Source organism: Epinephelus lanceolatus, chromosome 2 (assembly GCF_041903045.1).
Source record: "Epinephelus lanceolatus isolate andai-2023 chromosome 2, ASM4190304v1, whole genome shotgun sequence".
In the NCBI taxonomy this organism is placed as follows: domain Eukaryota; kingdom Metazoa; phylum Chordata; class Actinopteri; order Perciformes; family Serranidae; genus Epinephelus; species Epinephelus lanceolatus.
In genome coordinates, this window is record NC_135735.1 from 29,942,796 (window position 1) to 29,957,794 (window position 14,999).

Here is a 14,999-nt window from a genome sequence, read left to right on the forward strand (position 1 = left end):
AATGGCACACACATATACAGAAGATAGACAGATTTACTGCATGAAGAGAGAACGTCAGAAAGACTCAGAGGTAGACCAGAGAGAAAGAGAGAGAGAGACGGTATAGAAACAGCCTGAGGCAAAACCATCTCCTCATCTCAATGCTAGTACATGCAGATATGGGACTGAGCCAGACAGACAGGGAAGGAGACAGTCGGAGAGGCAGAAAGACAAACGCCCCAGCAGACAGACAAAGGAGGAAGATACAAAGGTAGCTATGGAGGTAGTTAGCCCAGGGCTCTGCCAGCAAGTATTCTCCTGGTTGCTGGCTTACCTGAAATAAGGCAGCAACAGAGCAGCTACAAATTAATGACTGACTGCAGAGGTACACAGGGACACGCACACGCGCACGCACACACACACACACACACACAAACACACACACACACACACACACACACACACACAGATTTACACACATCCTGCCAAAAACGCATACCCTTCCTCATTCACACCCATATAAATACATTCACCGTGCACACCTTTGCACACACATTCTTTTTAGTTGCCATTAGCAACCACATCAGACCATGTCCCACCTCAGAGAGCTCAGGTGTGCTGGCAGGTTAGAAAGACACAAGGCTTGGCTCTGCAGCAGGGAATTCCAAATTAACATGTGCCAAGTGCCCGCGTTTACCCAACAAGGTAGAAATACTTACAGGGAAAAGTGCTTTAATTTTAAAATATGCAAAACCACAAAATATTTATGGACAAGCAGGAATTATGGACAAAAAATGCGAATTTGCTTCAGGGATTTCAAAGCTAGCTGGAAACAATACAAACAAACAAAACGTCAAATTCATGCTTCACTGGTGGTTACTGAATGGCAATAAGGAATCAGAATGGCCAGCTGTACATGCTGTAGCTAAAACCCAAAACTACTTTCACAGGTCTATAAGCAAGAGGGGGAAAAAAAGTCACCATGTCAAAGCACCTGAATCTTTTGGCACACTCCTCTCCAACCTAATTAAGGACTGCCAAGTGCCAACTAAAGCTAAATCTGCTCTCTGGCAGTTTATCTACCTCAAAACCTAGGAAATATTCAAATATATTCCAGATATGCCAAATGAGAAACCTTTACTTTTGTCATTTTCATGGTCTGAAAAATAAAACCTGATATTGTGGGAGTGCACAGCAACAGCCACACAGATGGCTGATTATAACATTATGCTTTCCCTCAGTTCTAATAGCCATCCTTCAAGCTCCATGATCATTTTCTCAATTTTGTGTTCTTTCAACTAAAAATTTATATGACTTTGATACAACCAGGCAATTGTTTTTATATCCCTGTTTTTTATGTGTTTGTATGACATTCATATAAGAAATAAGCTGTCTTCCTTTTAAGTCAGTAAGAATCACAGCATTTTGGTGTTATTACCAGTATCCGATTGGAGTTTAATACTTCGACTCTTACAATCAATTGTTACTTTTGTTATCACCCTCTTCAGCTGGATGTTGAAGACGGACTCAGAGTTATCTAAAATCTAACTCCTATTCCCAGAATATCTGTCATCAACGTGGTGCAGTAGTTAGCACTGTTGCCTCACAGCAGGAGGATTCTGGGTTTGACCCCGCAGGGCAACTTGGGCCCTTCTGTGTGGAGGTTGCATGTTCTCCTCGTGTCAGCGTGGGTTTTCTCCATGTTCTCTGGCTTCCTCCCACAGTCCAGAGACATGCAGGTTAACTGGTGACTTTAAATTGCCCGTAGGTGTGGATGTGAGCGTTAATGGTTCTCTGTGTCAGCCATGTGATAGTCTGGCAACCTGTACAGGGTGCCCCCACCTCTTGCCTGGGATAATAAGCTGGGATAGCCATTACAAATAATGGATGCATTTTGGTTTTGCCGTACTGAAGCTGTATTGGTCTCCTCAAAGCCACCAGATTCCATGTGCACTTTGCTGGTACAACCTAAAATTGATGACCGCATCCTGTCTTACTTTCAAAAGTTCTAATAATTAATTTTAGCTGCCTGCGTTCTTTTGTGTCAATAAAGTAGAAGCAGTGGCAGTAATTCCACCAGGAGAAATTAAACTTTTGTCATCTAAGCTAGTTCACTCTACACCCACATAAACTGTCATCCATCCATCCACCGCTTATTCTCTCAAGAAGTGATGGAGTGGGGGTACTGAAATTAGGAACGTATCTATGGTTTCTTAAAAATCAGATCCCATTGAAGACAACAGTAATTTTAGCTCACTGAGCATGTGAGCTGCTGGTCTGCCGCTGCCTCAATTGGTTTGTTTGTTAGTGTTAATGTATGACTTTGGTAAATCTGACCTATCCTGATTAAACACCACAGTCACACAATAACACAAACAAACTAACTGATCAAGGCAGTGGTAGACCAGCAGCTCACACGTTCAGCGAGCTAAAATTACTGTTGTCCTCAATGGGGTCTGGTTTTAAAGAGACCATAGATACGTTCTTAATTTCAGTACCCCCACTCCCCCACCCTTGAGAGAATAAGCGACAGATGCTTTATCACAGTTTATGTGGGTGTAGAATAAACTAGCTTAGATGACAAAAGTTTAATTTCTCCAGGTGGAATTACTGCCACTGCTTCTACTTTACTGACACAAAAGAACGCAGGCAGCTAAAATTAATTACAAGAACTTTTGAAAGTAAGACAGGATGCAGTCATCAATTTTGGGGTTGTACCAGTAAAGTGCACATGGGTGCACTTTTACTACAGTCTGTGTTGTCCAGTAACCGAAAAGACTCAACAATTTGAGATGAATCAATATAGTTTTTTACATCACATCATTTTCTGGCATCTGAAAAAGTCTCTCCTGATAGAATATTCTATTTATTGTGCATGCTCAGAATAGAACAGAAAGCTAAGGCTTCTGTCAAAGTCTTTGGCATAAGATACTGTGCGCACCTCCAGGGTACAAGAAAGTAGTCTGGCTTACATTATAAATTTATCACAGTTCAATTCAGACAGTCATCCCCTATTTTTGCACCTTGAGCATGCCATCCTTAAAATACACAGAAGCCTTGTGCACTAAAATCTCATGCCCGCTGACATCCTGCTGTCCACACTCAGACAGGTTCGTGTGCACAGGTTGATGGATCAGCGAGGCCTGTTTTTACGCACAAAGTTGTATTAGCACCACTATGAATATTCCCTACAGAGTGTTGAATCAGTCCTCATGCCCTCTTTTCAAAGTATTCACCTGTATTGACTCAATCACTTTTTCACTCACTCTCTCTTTTGAATCATCGCGCTCTGGCTGGAGCTTAGAAACACACACAAGTATCTTCAACTGTTGCTTTTCTCCACACTATATTTCTCATTGAATTATTAATAATTCACATCTTGTAGTTTTGAATTACTGATGCGCATAGAACATACACATGTGTTTGCATACTAACCGATACAGGAAGGAAGTGGTTTGTCCCAGACACGTCTGTCTCCGCTAAGACAGGTCAGCGTACTGCTGCCGTGGAGACTGTATCCAGGGTTGCAGGAGTACAGGACAAACGTGTTGGCATAATGACCATCGTCCTGGATCTTGTAGCCATAACTGGGGACACCTGGTTCCTCACAGCGTACCAGGTCAAAACCTAAAGAGATACACACAGAGGTACACATATAGATTAGGTCTTCCTGTCCATGCTGTAAGACAACATTGCATAAATGAACAGTGTGATTCAGAGCAGTTTTGGACAAAAGGACATAAGGTCATACTATTCTTCTCCTGAATCCTACTTCTTCCTGCAGAAATTTCAAGTTTGTGCACTCACTGTTAATGCTGAAGCTAGAAGTGACAGCTGCAGTGAAAGTTACTGGACATTTCATTCTACATTTCTATATTTTAAAAATGTATAGGCATCTCCCCTTTTTGAAAGATATAATATGTAGTGAGCAGCAACAGCAAATATATCCCTGGACTGAAAATGGGGTTTCTATATGAAACTGTAGAAAAACATCAAATGATAATTTCACATCCCACACAACCACAAATATTTTGTACACTTGAATGAGCACACTGCGAGGGATGTCTTTGTGTTTTGAAGATAACAAAGACGAAGAAAGTTTCCCACCTCGAAGACAGATGGATAAACAAAGACACAACAATGTCAACACATTTTCTTTCCCTTAGATCAGCCTCTCATGAACCCCTCACATCAGAAACATCCAAGTTGCGATGTAATGGAAAATGAACTGTAAATCTGTCAATGTCATCAAATGTTTTTTTCAACATCTTTGGCTCTGTATATAGTATAAAATAGATTTAAACAACATGCCATTTACAAACCACACAGCAACCAAATAGACTGAATGTACAGTAACATCCGTGGACAACAACCAAGGCAACAAAGGCAGTTGGTTAGACTGTCCTTCAGGATCTTCAATTCACTAAGAAACATTTCATGTCATACAAATAAATTAAGTAATATGTCAGGATTCTTTCATTATGAATTGAGCTTTTGTCAGTAAAGACTGTGTAATGTCCTCTTGGCAGCAGATGTCGCTAAATTATTGGATTAGACATCTCCACCAATCCTCTTGACTGTTTGACTGATGTAATTATATGAAAAACAATACATGTTATCTGTTATTTCTGGACACAATCAGGACACAAAATCAAAACCCGCTTATTGTCCAATCACGACTCACTCTTCCATAAAGCCTTGTAATAACATCTTTTACACAGCCAGCAACTTTTTAAGTGAGCTGTCTCCATGGTTTTGTGGGGTGTGCCTGCAAATGTCTATCCATTTCAGTAAAACAGATGCATCTCCCTTCCGTCAACCTTTCTTGTTAATGTCTTGAGCAGATGTTTGAACTCTTATTACTCTATTAAAAAAGCCTCTAACACTGTGTTATATTAAAGCGGTTTTACTCAAGTCCCTGACCCTGTTTAAGAAACCATCGCTGCCACACCTGATCAGATGCTTCTCTCCCCTCTCCCCTGTATAAACCTTCTATCAATCTCTCTTATCTATCCATCAGCTCATCCATTGTAGCAGAACTTTGCAGGAGGTGTCACCTTCTCCAGTTTAACGACTTGCAGACTAACGGCTGTCTAATGGTTTAGCTGACATACAGAGCATCCGTCTAGTATCTATACACCATCTAGCTTCTTCCGTTTGTCCCTTCGTCCAGCCGCTCCTCCACTCCAGATGTGTCACTTTCTCACCTTCTTTTAATGACTTGCAGATAAATGCTCCTCTAATAGCCTCTTTGACTTTACACAGCAGCTGGTCTTGCCTTCTTAACAGACTCTCTTTAAAGCCATTAAGATGTGTGTGTGTGTGTGTGTGTGTGTGTGTATGTGTGTGTAAGAGGGTGTATGTATGTGTGTTTCAAGCATTCATATGATCATTTCTTCTTTCTGTATGCTTGGTAAACTACTGTTGCACTCTGGACCCCACGTTCAACTGAAATTGCTTCGAAAACTGTTTGTTGATTTCTTTTCAGCTGTCAGAAGTGAAAGAAATAGCTTGGTAATTTGCTGACGGAGAAAGACGAGTCTCTAGAGTTTTGTAGTACATGACTCCTATTTTGCTCTGGTATGTAGCACTCAAGGATCACTTGACTGAGGCATAGGACAGATGTGGGATATATTCATGAGTGCAATCTAACACAATCACTACCACTCTAGTTTTCAATTAAAAAAAATCTCCTTACAAGGACCTTCATGATGAGCCACTCAAAATTTGGGAAGCTACTGTTTGTGTGCATTTGTGTGGATGTGAAAAACGGTGTGTGAGAGAGAAAAAGTGAAAGAGAGGGTTGTTTTTTTTTATTTACTTGAACAAACCATGGCTGTAACAGTAAACACAGAAGAAAAACAATCTGTTTTTCTGTCCAGTTTCTAATCAGTTGATCCGAAGTTAAACTTTCTCAAACAACTCACTGGTGTATGTGAGGCGAAAGCCCTGATTGGTTCCAGAGGCGTTGCTGTTGAACTCCAGCCACAAGCGATTGGACGTACTATTGATGACAGGACCCATCATACCATCAAGTGTAAAGTTGCCAAGGAGACGGGATGAAGTGTTCTCTCCATCATACATCTGTCAATCAAAGCACAGTAACAGGACCACAGATTGTGAATAAAAACACAAGTTAAAAGTGTTTGTAGACATTCATGTGGATGCACGTTTTAGGTAATGAAAATATGATAGAACACAGGTGAATAGTGCACTGCTGACCTGTCTGGACGCCAAAGAATGCCACAAAATGTGGTCAGTCTTGAAAACAAAATTGCAGGGCACTGTCTGTATTGCCTGTGCCTCTCCCCTGCAACACACACTGAGTCATCCAAATGTCAAACAACGCAAGCGTGGCAAAAAACATCACTGTGCCTCAGGAAATAGCCACTTTGCTTAGCTTTGCATCAGCACGGACCTCGTGAAGCACCACAGATAGAGCCTAAAATATCACATGAAAGTTGCTGAGGTCACAAGTGAGTCGTTAAGGGGCTGTAATACAGTCTGTCAAACTGATGACGCCTTCCCTTTTTTATATTAAACCAGATTTTTATGCAACAATTCCAGAGAAAAAAGAAACAAAATGTTAGGAGGGTTTCATGGTGGGTAAATAAATTGGGCAGCTTACTTTAAATTCTGTTTGCGACAATTAAAATCGGTGGAGTGAGCCTGTTGTACAAACCTACTTTGAGTTTTGCATTTTAATACTTGTCTAGCACCTGTGGGAAGCAGTAGATTCAAGTATCACTTTAATTTGTGCCTTGGCAGAGGGGATATTGCAGCCCTCAATGAAAATGAAAAAGTAGCTTATTCACAGTTGAGTTCGTCTCCAGCCGTGATAAGTGTTTCAAATTTTTGTTTATATTTTTGAAAATAATCTCGCTAAAGTAGATTCAATTTAACAGAGGAAACCACTGACAAGTAATACAGTGTGTTAGAAATAACCCGTAAAAGCTAGAAGTCTCGGTATGCATGTTCCCTATTGTTAACTGAGCACTAAGTTAAAAACAGCACGTCAAAGTCTGTGTGTGTGACTTGGTTTGAAATGCTGTCATGCATATAATAGGAGCTAAAAACAGCAGCAAGGTGAAGGCTGGGAAGATTAGAACATCACTGGACTGGATTAATATTACAGGACTGAGCCTGTTTTCACTTTGTTCAGTTTTTTCTTCTTTTCATTCGGAAAAATTCGTAAAATTGCCATAGATGCTAACAGTTTAGCCTTCCCTCAACTGTCAACAATTTGGCTTCCCCTCATTTGCATTTTGATCACCAACCTGCACAGATACTCTCACAGTGGCGGCGCAAACAGGAGACAAAACAGCTGAAAGTCATTTATTTCAAATGAGCACTGTGAGAAAAGTAAATACAGAGGGTGGAGTAATGGCTGCCAGGAAGGTCTGTGCAACTTGGCAACATCGAGTGTAACAGTGTCCGATTGAGGGGATGATGAGCACAAATCACTACTACAGGAAATTCACTTACCAAATATGCACTTACTATGTTCTAAGTACTTAATACTCCAAAACATGACTCAACACACAGTAAACAGATTCAGTTTGTTGTTTGGAATCTAAGTAAGATAACATACTGCAGATATACACACAACCGAGCAAGCTGTGGTAGTGACAAATGGAAGCTGTGTACTTTGGCCATATTTTAACATTTTCTAGTGAAAGTATTGTTTGCGACATACTGAGCATACAGATGGAGAGCAGAGTAGAGGCTTTTACAGCAGAGGAGATTAGAGACATTAACAGGGATGATTTTCAAACACTTTTAAAGTTCACAGGTGGTAAGTATTTGATACTGAGACTATTTTTTGTTTGGGAGTTTGTTCTAGTGGTCACAAAAATCTCTGAATGCAGCTTTAATGTGGACAGTGGAGAAGTAGCAGGAAGTGGAGTCTATTTTTGACTGCAGTTTGAAGGGGAGAATTAGGACTCTGAAGTACCTCATAATACTATCTCACAGCTGGGATATAAATGTGAACTGCTCATGCTTATATTTGGCAGCCTGGGACATTTCCACAGATTGGTGGTGACAGGTCTGCAGGTGGCAGGAATGCCAAAGAAAAAGGACTAAGACGATGTACTGTTCTATCTCTACACATACTGCCAGTCAGAGCAGACACCTCCACGTGAAGCCAAAGTAGGAGCTACAGTATGTTCATAAATATGAAGGAGATAGACAGTGTGAGTTTAAAAGTTTAAAACAGAAGAGTGGTATCACAGTATCTGCAGCATTACTCCCCTAAACTTCATTTTCCATCCCCGTTCCTCCCTCTCCACATCCCTCCAGTTCTATCTGTCAGTGTCCCCCAATTTTGCATCTCGCTGTCTGTCTCTACCTCTTTCTTTCTGTTTCTCTCTATCTCTCCCTCCTCCTCTCTCTGTTTCAGTAAAACCCAGTATGGTTAATGAAAAGCCCTGCAGCTCATAAATCAACATGTCACCATCTGCCACCCCTCCTCTCTCTGTCTGTCTGACTCTCTCCCTCTCTCGCTTGCTCTCCCACCACCTCTGTTTTCAAAGAACAATTCCTGCACAACCCCACTTTGTTTCTTCCTCACCCTCTCTCTTTTTTCTTCGAGGCTGCGCTGCATCTGAGTAAATTTGGTCAAGCACTGTATTAGAGGACATTTTTAGGCGTATTGAGCTTGGCTAGCCCCTTCTTTAACAAGTGCCAGGGCAGAAAACTTAGCCTGTAGCAAAAGGAATTGTAATGAGCTGGTTCATATGTTACAGGAGAATTTTGCCTAAAGCTTGCTGGAACTGTCAAACAAATGGTTTGTGTTCAGAGTGTTCAGCTGCAGTAACAGGCATTAGCGCCATTGCTGTTAGCCTGGGGAGTGGCATGCTAATTGCTAGTCTAAGTGGCACTTTGGGGCTTTCTTTCCAGTTCATTATGGTGTGCACTATGCTTTCTGCTAATTCTTTGGGGAAATTATAATTAACAATATATTGTACATTACTAGTCACTGCCCTAATAAATCACTTCCATACAATCACACAAGATGACTGGTGTGCCGATACTTGCAGGGGTCACCCTATGTTGCCCAGGGGATAGTGTAGGCTGGTGTTGAGTTTTGAGCATTTGTCTCCGACTATAAATCAACATTGTCAAAGATTGGTAAGGGCTATATTTGCAGTTCAAATTACAAAAACTAACTACTACGAGGCAACAAACTCTCACAACTCGTGCATTATAATCTATGTCTCATTTATCCAGTTGTATGCTCAGTTCTTCCCAAACACATGCATTTTCACTAAAAAACCTAAGTATTGGAGCCTGGCTTTGAAGAGAGCACAGGGAAGTTTCACTTTCAGTTCACTTTTAAATAGTAAGGGAAGTTTGGGAGGTACTGAGCACAAAACTTTTTAAATGAGACTTGGATTTTATTGCACAACTTGTGTGAGAGTTTCTAAAAGGATGCTTTGATAAAGCTTTGGTGTTGTTAAACACGGTTCCAGATCAATCATTAAATAAATATGTCCGCCATTTTATGTAGAGGCATGCGAGAAAAACAATGCTTTCTGCACAAATTGAAGTTAACACAGCATGACTAATCAATTTACAAATGGTCATTTTTTAGGTGAAGAATTCTGTTAAGACCATCAGGGAAAAAGTGAGAAATATAGTTAAGTATATTAATTAGTTACAATTCCCCTGCATGCTGCTCGAAATGACTGTAGTCCACGGCTCCTCTGCCAGCAGTGTGAGGTCTGTCCCTGTCCTGTTGCACCCTGTGCAGTAGGTAAGGGGCAGGCGGGCAGGCGGGAAGACAGGAGACACTGCTCTTGACAGGAATGGGAGTTTCTGTGGTACTGTTGAGTGGTGCACTATAGAATAAGTGCCATAACTGTAATGTCATTCAGATGTTTTGCTCTGATTAAAGATTTTTTCAATTGAATCAAATTGAAGTTGTAAAATGCCTCCATTGTCACTCATGCAAATGAATGACCGATGATGTCAATGATATGCAAATAAGCATACGACGTCATGTGATAAGTTTTAGTATCTTTGGTACAAGTGGTCGCAACTTACTCGGAAAAGAGTTGGCAAGAGTTAGATGATGTCAACATATTGATTCAGGTACCCACTGAACATTTTACCTTCGAAAGAAAGCTACGAACATGAAACCCTTTGAAAGTTCCTAATGTGTTACATTAGGAGGCTATTGAGCTGGGGAACATAGAGCCCTGGGGACTCGGGACTCTGGGAACATAGATGTGCTCCCTAATTTAATCACATGGCTATATTTTGCATAATTATTGCCCTTCACATGACCAATTTTTGACTGTACCCTATAGTTTTTAAATGACGGATGTTCAGGTGGAAAATGTGTAAGTGCAGAGGCTGCTTGATGTTACTTTATTTCCTACATAATTCATAAGAAGGTCAATAGCCATGCCAGCAGCCTCATTTAGCTGTTACGCCCATTACACACAAGATAGAGAAATGGTTGGATTAATGACAATGGAGAGACGAATTAGCTATTCTTACTACCAACTAACTCAAATGCCAATAACACATAGAGAAATTAATTTCCATGCCTAACTGGTCAAATGTGTGTTGTATTACCATCAGAGTATTTTGTTCTCTACTGTATATTCATTACCATACATCACTGTAATGCAACAGTTGGTTCGTACAAGGAGGGGGAACGACTGTGAAGAGACATTTGCTTTTCATCTCATTTAAAAAGTTATTTGTTATCAGTAATTTGAAGCCAAACTGAAGCCAAATATCTAATATTATTGTGTGCCCTAAGTTGAACGTGATGTGTCACTCTTGCAATCAGTCTCAGGGCCTCCCATTACTATTTGATTGCTATGTTAACATCCAGTGCATCCTCATTAACTTTTGTCACCTCTAGTCATTCTCTGTATTCTATTCCTCTCTTCCTGTTATTTTCAGATAAGGAATCAATTTATTACAGTAAATACTATGTCAAATGCCTTGTGAAGAACACAGTGATAATTTGAAAAAGGGCAAATGCCTTCCTCTGCTCTCCAGTCTTGGTGGTTGCATCCTTTTGTTGTATTACACAGACAATGACTGTGTTTACATGCAAAAATGTTTTGTTTTTTGTCCTTATTCTGCAAAAGAAAATATTCATACTGGGCTATTTACATGTCTCATGGAAATGAATATTCCACTAATATTCCTGTTCAGATGCAGCCACACATACTCTGTTTAACATGCTCTACCATGTCGTTTATCGAGTCAAATATGGAACAGTGGAACAGCTGGAGTTGCTTGTGCCATTTTGCTTTTTTCCGTGGTGAAGTTGACCATACGAATACAGTCTCCCTCTTTCATTCTTTCAGCATCCTCTTGAAAAGGTTGGCTTTGCAATCCAAAAACCTGTTGATATCCAAGTCTTTCATAATGTTTACAAGAAGTTATGTTTCTCCTCTGACCAGAAATATGGACTTTTCTTTTGGGCATGCATTTCTGCACCAGCCTCGGAAACTGCTGGCGAGTTGGTTTGTGTATAACGTCTCCATGACAATGCACAGAGCTAACCATAAACAGGCAAGAGGCCGTGTGTTGCAAACTATGGTAAAATTCCCACCTGACACACATATTTTGAATGCACTGGATACATGTCCAAAAAAATGCTCCTAAAACAGGAATAATATCAGCATATCCCACATGTATTATTCAGAAAATGCTACATTGGGAAAAAGGCCTAATTCAGAATATGCTCTTAACATGACCCCTCACAAATCCAGAATACTGTCATATTCAGAATAATAGTGGAATATTAGTGTGCATGTGACACAGTCAATGTCATAGCAGGAGGGGGGCTGTGGTGAAAAGCGAGGCATGTTAGAAAACTAAGGTAGAGAAAACTTAAAAAGGCTGGACCTGCTTCTCTTCATGCTGAGTCAGACTGTGATAGAATATACTGTATAGGAAATATTTAAACATGTTTACGTCTGTAAACCATCTTGATGTCACTTTCCCTGACAGGGATTTTTTTCTTTTATTAGTACCTAACCCACTGGGAACACTTTCACCTTTGACAATGGTGTTATGCCTCTCTGAAAGTCTGGAAGAACCCTGCTAATACAATCTAACCACAGACAGGCTCAGCCAATGCTCTAGGCCTAATACTGATAATACACTCTAACCACATTCTGGCTTAACCATGCCCTCAGGCCTAATACCACTAAGAGACATTGTGAATGGAACAGTTTTAGACGATGTCTGTAGGACAGCGTCAAGACTGTAAAACAGCTCACACAGCTGCTCCAAATTGACACTGAAGTGGGCACATGTACCCGAGAGAGGATTTATGAGGAATTATGAGCCTTGGGAACATCTGTAACTCTCTTTCTATTAAAGACGTACACAAGTATGCACATCAGAGTTTATAGTACGTAAACATATCAATTAAATTCTTGTATATACCCTGTGACAAGTCCACATCTTAAAAGGGACAGTTCAAAATCAAATATACGTATTTTTCCTTTTACCTGCAGTGCTATTTATCCGTCTAGATTGTTTTGGTGTGAGCTGCTGATAGCTGGAAATATCAACCATAGAGATGTTTTCTTTCTCTTTAACATAATGGAACTAGATGGCACTCAAAAAATACATTTGAAAAACTCAACAGCAACATCTCTTTTCAGAAATCACATCCCAGTTTCTCAAGATAATCCACTGACCTTGCCGTGAGCAGTTTAATGTAGGAGATATTTCCTTTCTACCTAAGTACACCCATCAACTGTATCACTGCGCAGAATGAAGTGTCCATCTACTCATGAACAAGAGATGTAAACATTAATGGCATCATCCTTACCTAAGCTGTAACCTAGCTCAGTGGTGATAGGTGAGCTAGCAGTTGGTGCATGGCTCATTCTGCACAGTGATATGGTTGACAGGTGTAGTTTGGGGAAAAAAATAGAGTTGCTACATGAAATTGCTGTCAACAAGGTTTGTAGATTATCTTGAGTAACGGGGTCATAACGTCTTGTAGGAGACATTGCTGTTGAGTTTTTCAAATTTACTTTTTTGCCAGTTGAGTGCCATGTTAGAGAGAAGGCAGACATCTCACACCAAAACAATCTAGACTGATATATAGCACTACAGGTAAGAGGAAAAACATGTAGTGTTGGGGTGAACTGTCCCTTTAGAATTTATGGGGGCACCAGCGGACTGAGAAGACTCAAAAAATCATATTGCAGATCGAGCTTGTATCAAGCTTACCTCCCAGTGCTTTCAAGAACAGATTTTTTTGCTGCAGTCATATTAGCTTGCATAAAGGCACTTAAATACTTTGTGTGAATAATACATTTCTATTCTATTGTATAGTATTCTGCTTTATAGCTATTTATTTTACTTACTGTTACCGCATATTACGGCCAATTAAAAATAATAATAATATTTATGCATTTTATTTATAAGCGTCAATGATAAGCTAATAAAATAACAAGGTATACAATCATCATCAGTGCAAATTTCAATGTGGGTGGAACGTTATAGTCAGGATCAGACAAGATATGCCAGTTTGAAAAGGTGTGTTTACAGACGGGATTTGAGGGTGGAAACAGAGTTGCTGTTGTGAATGTCTTGTGGGAGAGAACTCCAAAGGTGGGGGGAAATGGCTGAAGGCTACAGACCCCATGGCAATGAAGCGGGCAGATGGTGAAGTGAGTTGGATGGCAAAAGAGGATCTGAGAGTACTGGAGGGTGTGTAGATATGAAGGAGATCAAAAAGACACAAGGGGCTAGATTATGAAGGGCCTTAAAGGTGAGAAGCAGAATCTTTAAATCGATTTTATATTTAACAGGTAACCAGTGCTGAAGAACAGGAATAATATGATCCATAGAGGTGTATAAAAAAATAAGGTTACCCTCAAATACAACAATAACACACTGCAGTGGGGTTGTTAGGGGGTTAACAGAGGCAGAATGGATCCCTTTGTGCCTCTGTTTCCCAAGTATTCATTCAGCTGTGGATGGCCACTGCAGCAGGAGCACCATCAGCACTAATAGAGAACATGGGTAATAAACCCCCGCAGGGATGTTACTGCTTCTTACAACAATGTTTAACACATCTAACAGCTAGGGCACACCTGCTAATACAATTTAACTACATACTGGATAAACCAAAGATTCAAAGACCCTCCTGTCGTTCACGTCTTTACACCAGCCTTTTTCTTGCACACCTCATATAATTAGGGGCTACACATTCCCTGACATCTTAATTGGACCAGGTGTGCATGGCTGGAACAAAAGCTTGCGTAACAGACCTTTGAGGACCGCATTGAGAAAGTTTGGGCACCACAATGCAATGTGAAAAAAGACTACTGAGTACACAGACGTAAAATAATTAGATGAGAAATTCCCATTTAAAGCAGTGCTTTGCTTTTGTGCCAAACACAGAGAAGAGAGAGATTGAAGCATTGAAACCTCCCTGAAATGTTTGTTCAATTCCGCACTGTTTGAGCATCATGCAGCCCACTGTACATACCTCTTGATGATGGAGCACAGGTAATTAATAAAGTGGCTAACTTACTTTAAAACTTAGTGTTTAGTTGAGGCTGAATATTCTGAGAATTCTTGTTATATTGTTGAACATTTAACATACATTTGAACATTAAAGAAACATGTTTTTGGCTCCTCTATCTGATCTGTACTCACAGATATAAATATCTCTGAATAAAAAAATGCCACACATTTCAATAAAACCTAAAGAATGCTGCCATATATCTATATCTGCTTCAAAAATAGAAAATATCTAATAGCTGCATGGCGTAATCCTTAAATTTAAAGATATACTCTGACTTGACTTGGCTCTTGCCCTAAATCCTTATAATTAATTTAGAATGACAGTACATTGTCATTTAATGCCAACATTGACAATTATTTTTTCGTGAAAAACAGAAAGAAAACCCTCTTTCTCATGCAAACAGCATGTAATGCAGTGCCTGATAAAAATGCAGTGCGCTGATGGCAATGTGCTGTACATGCCAATGACAACAGATACTTGATCATATATTTTT

At 40.1% G+C, this 14,999-nt stretch overlaps 1 protein-coding gene across 2 annotated transcripts in view; it reads right to left on the minus strand.

The window, feature by feature from the left end:
* Window positions 1-14,999, minus strand: part of LOC117260150 (CUB and sushi domain-containing protein 1-like) — a 529,510-nt gene that overhangs the window by 138,411 nt on the left and 376,100 nt on the right. For both annotated transcript variants that reach the window (XM_078176328.1, XM_078176324.1), the window contains exons 25-26: window positions 5,907-6,063; window positions 3,415-3,606 (exon numbers count right to left, since the gene is read on the minus strand). In XM_078176328.1, the coding sequence (XP_078032454.1) occupies window positions 3,415-3,606; window positions 5,907-6,063 (349 nt within the window). The remainder of the gene's footprint in view (window positions 1-3,414; window positions 3,607-5,906; window positions 6,064-14,999) is intronic.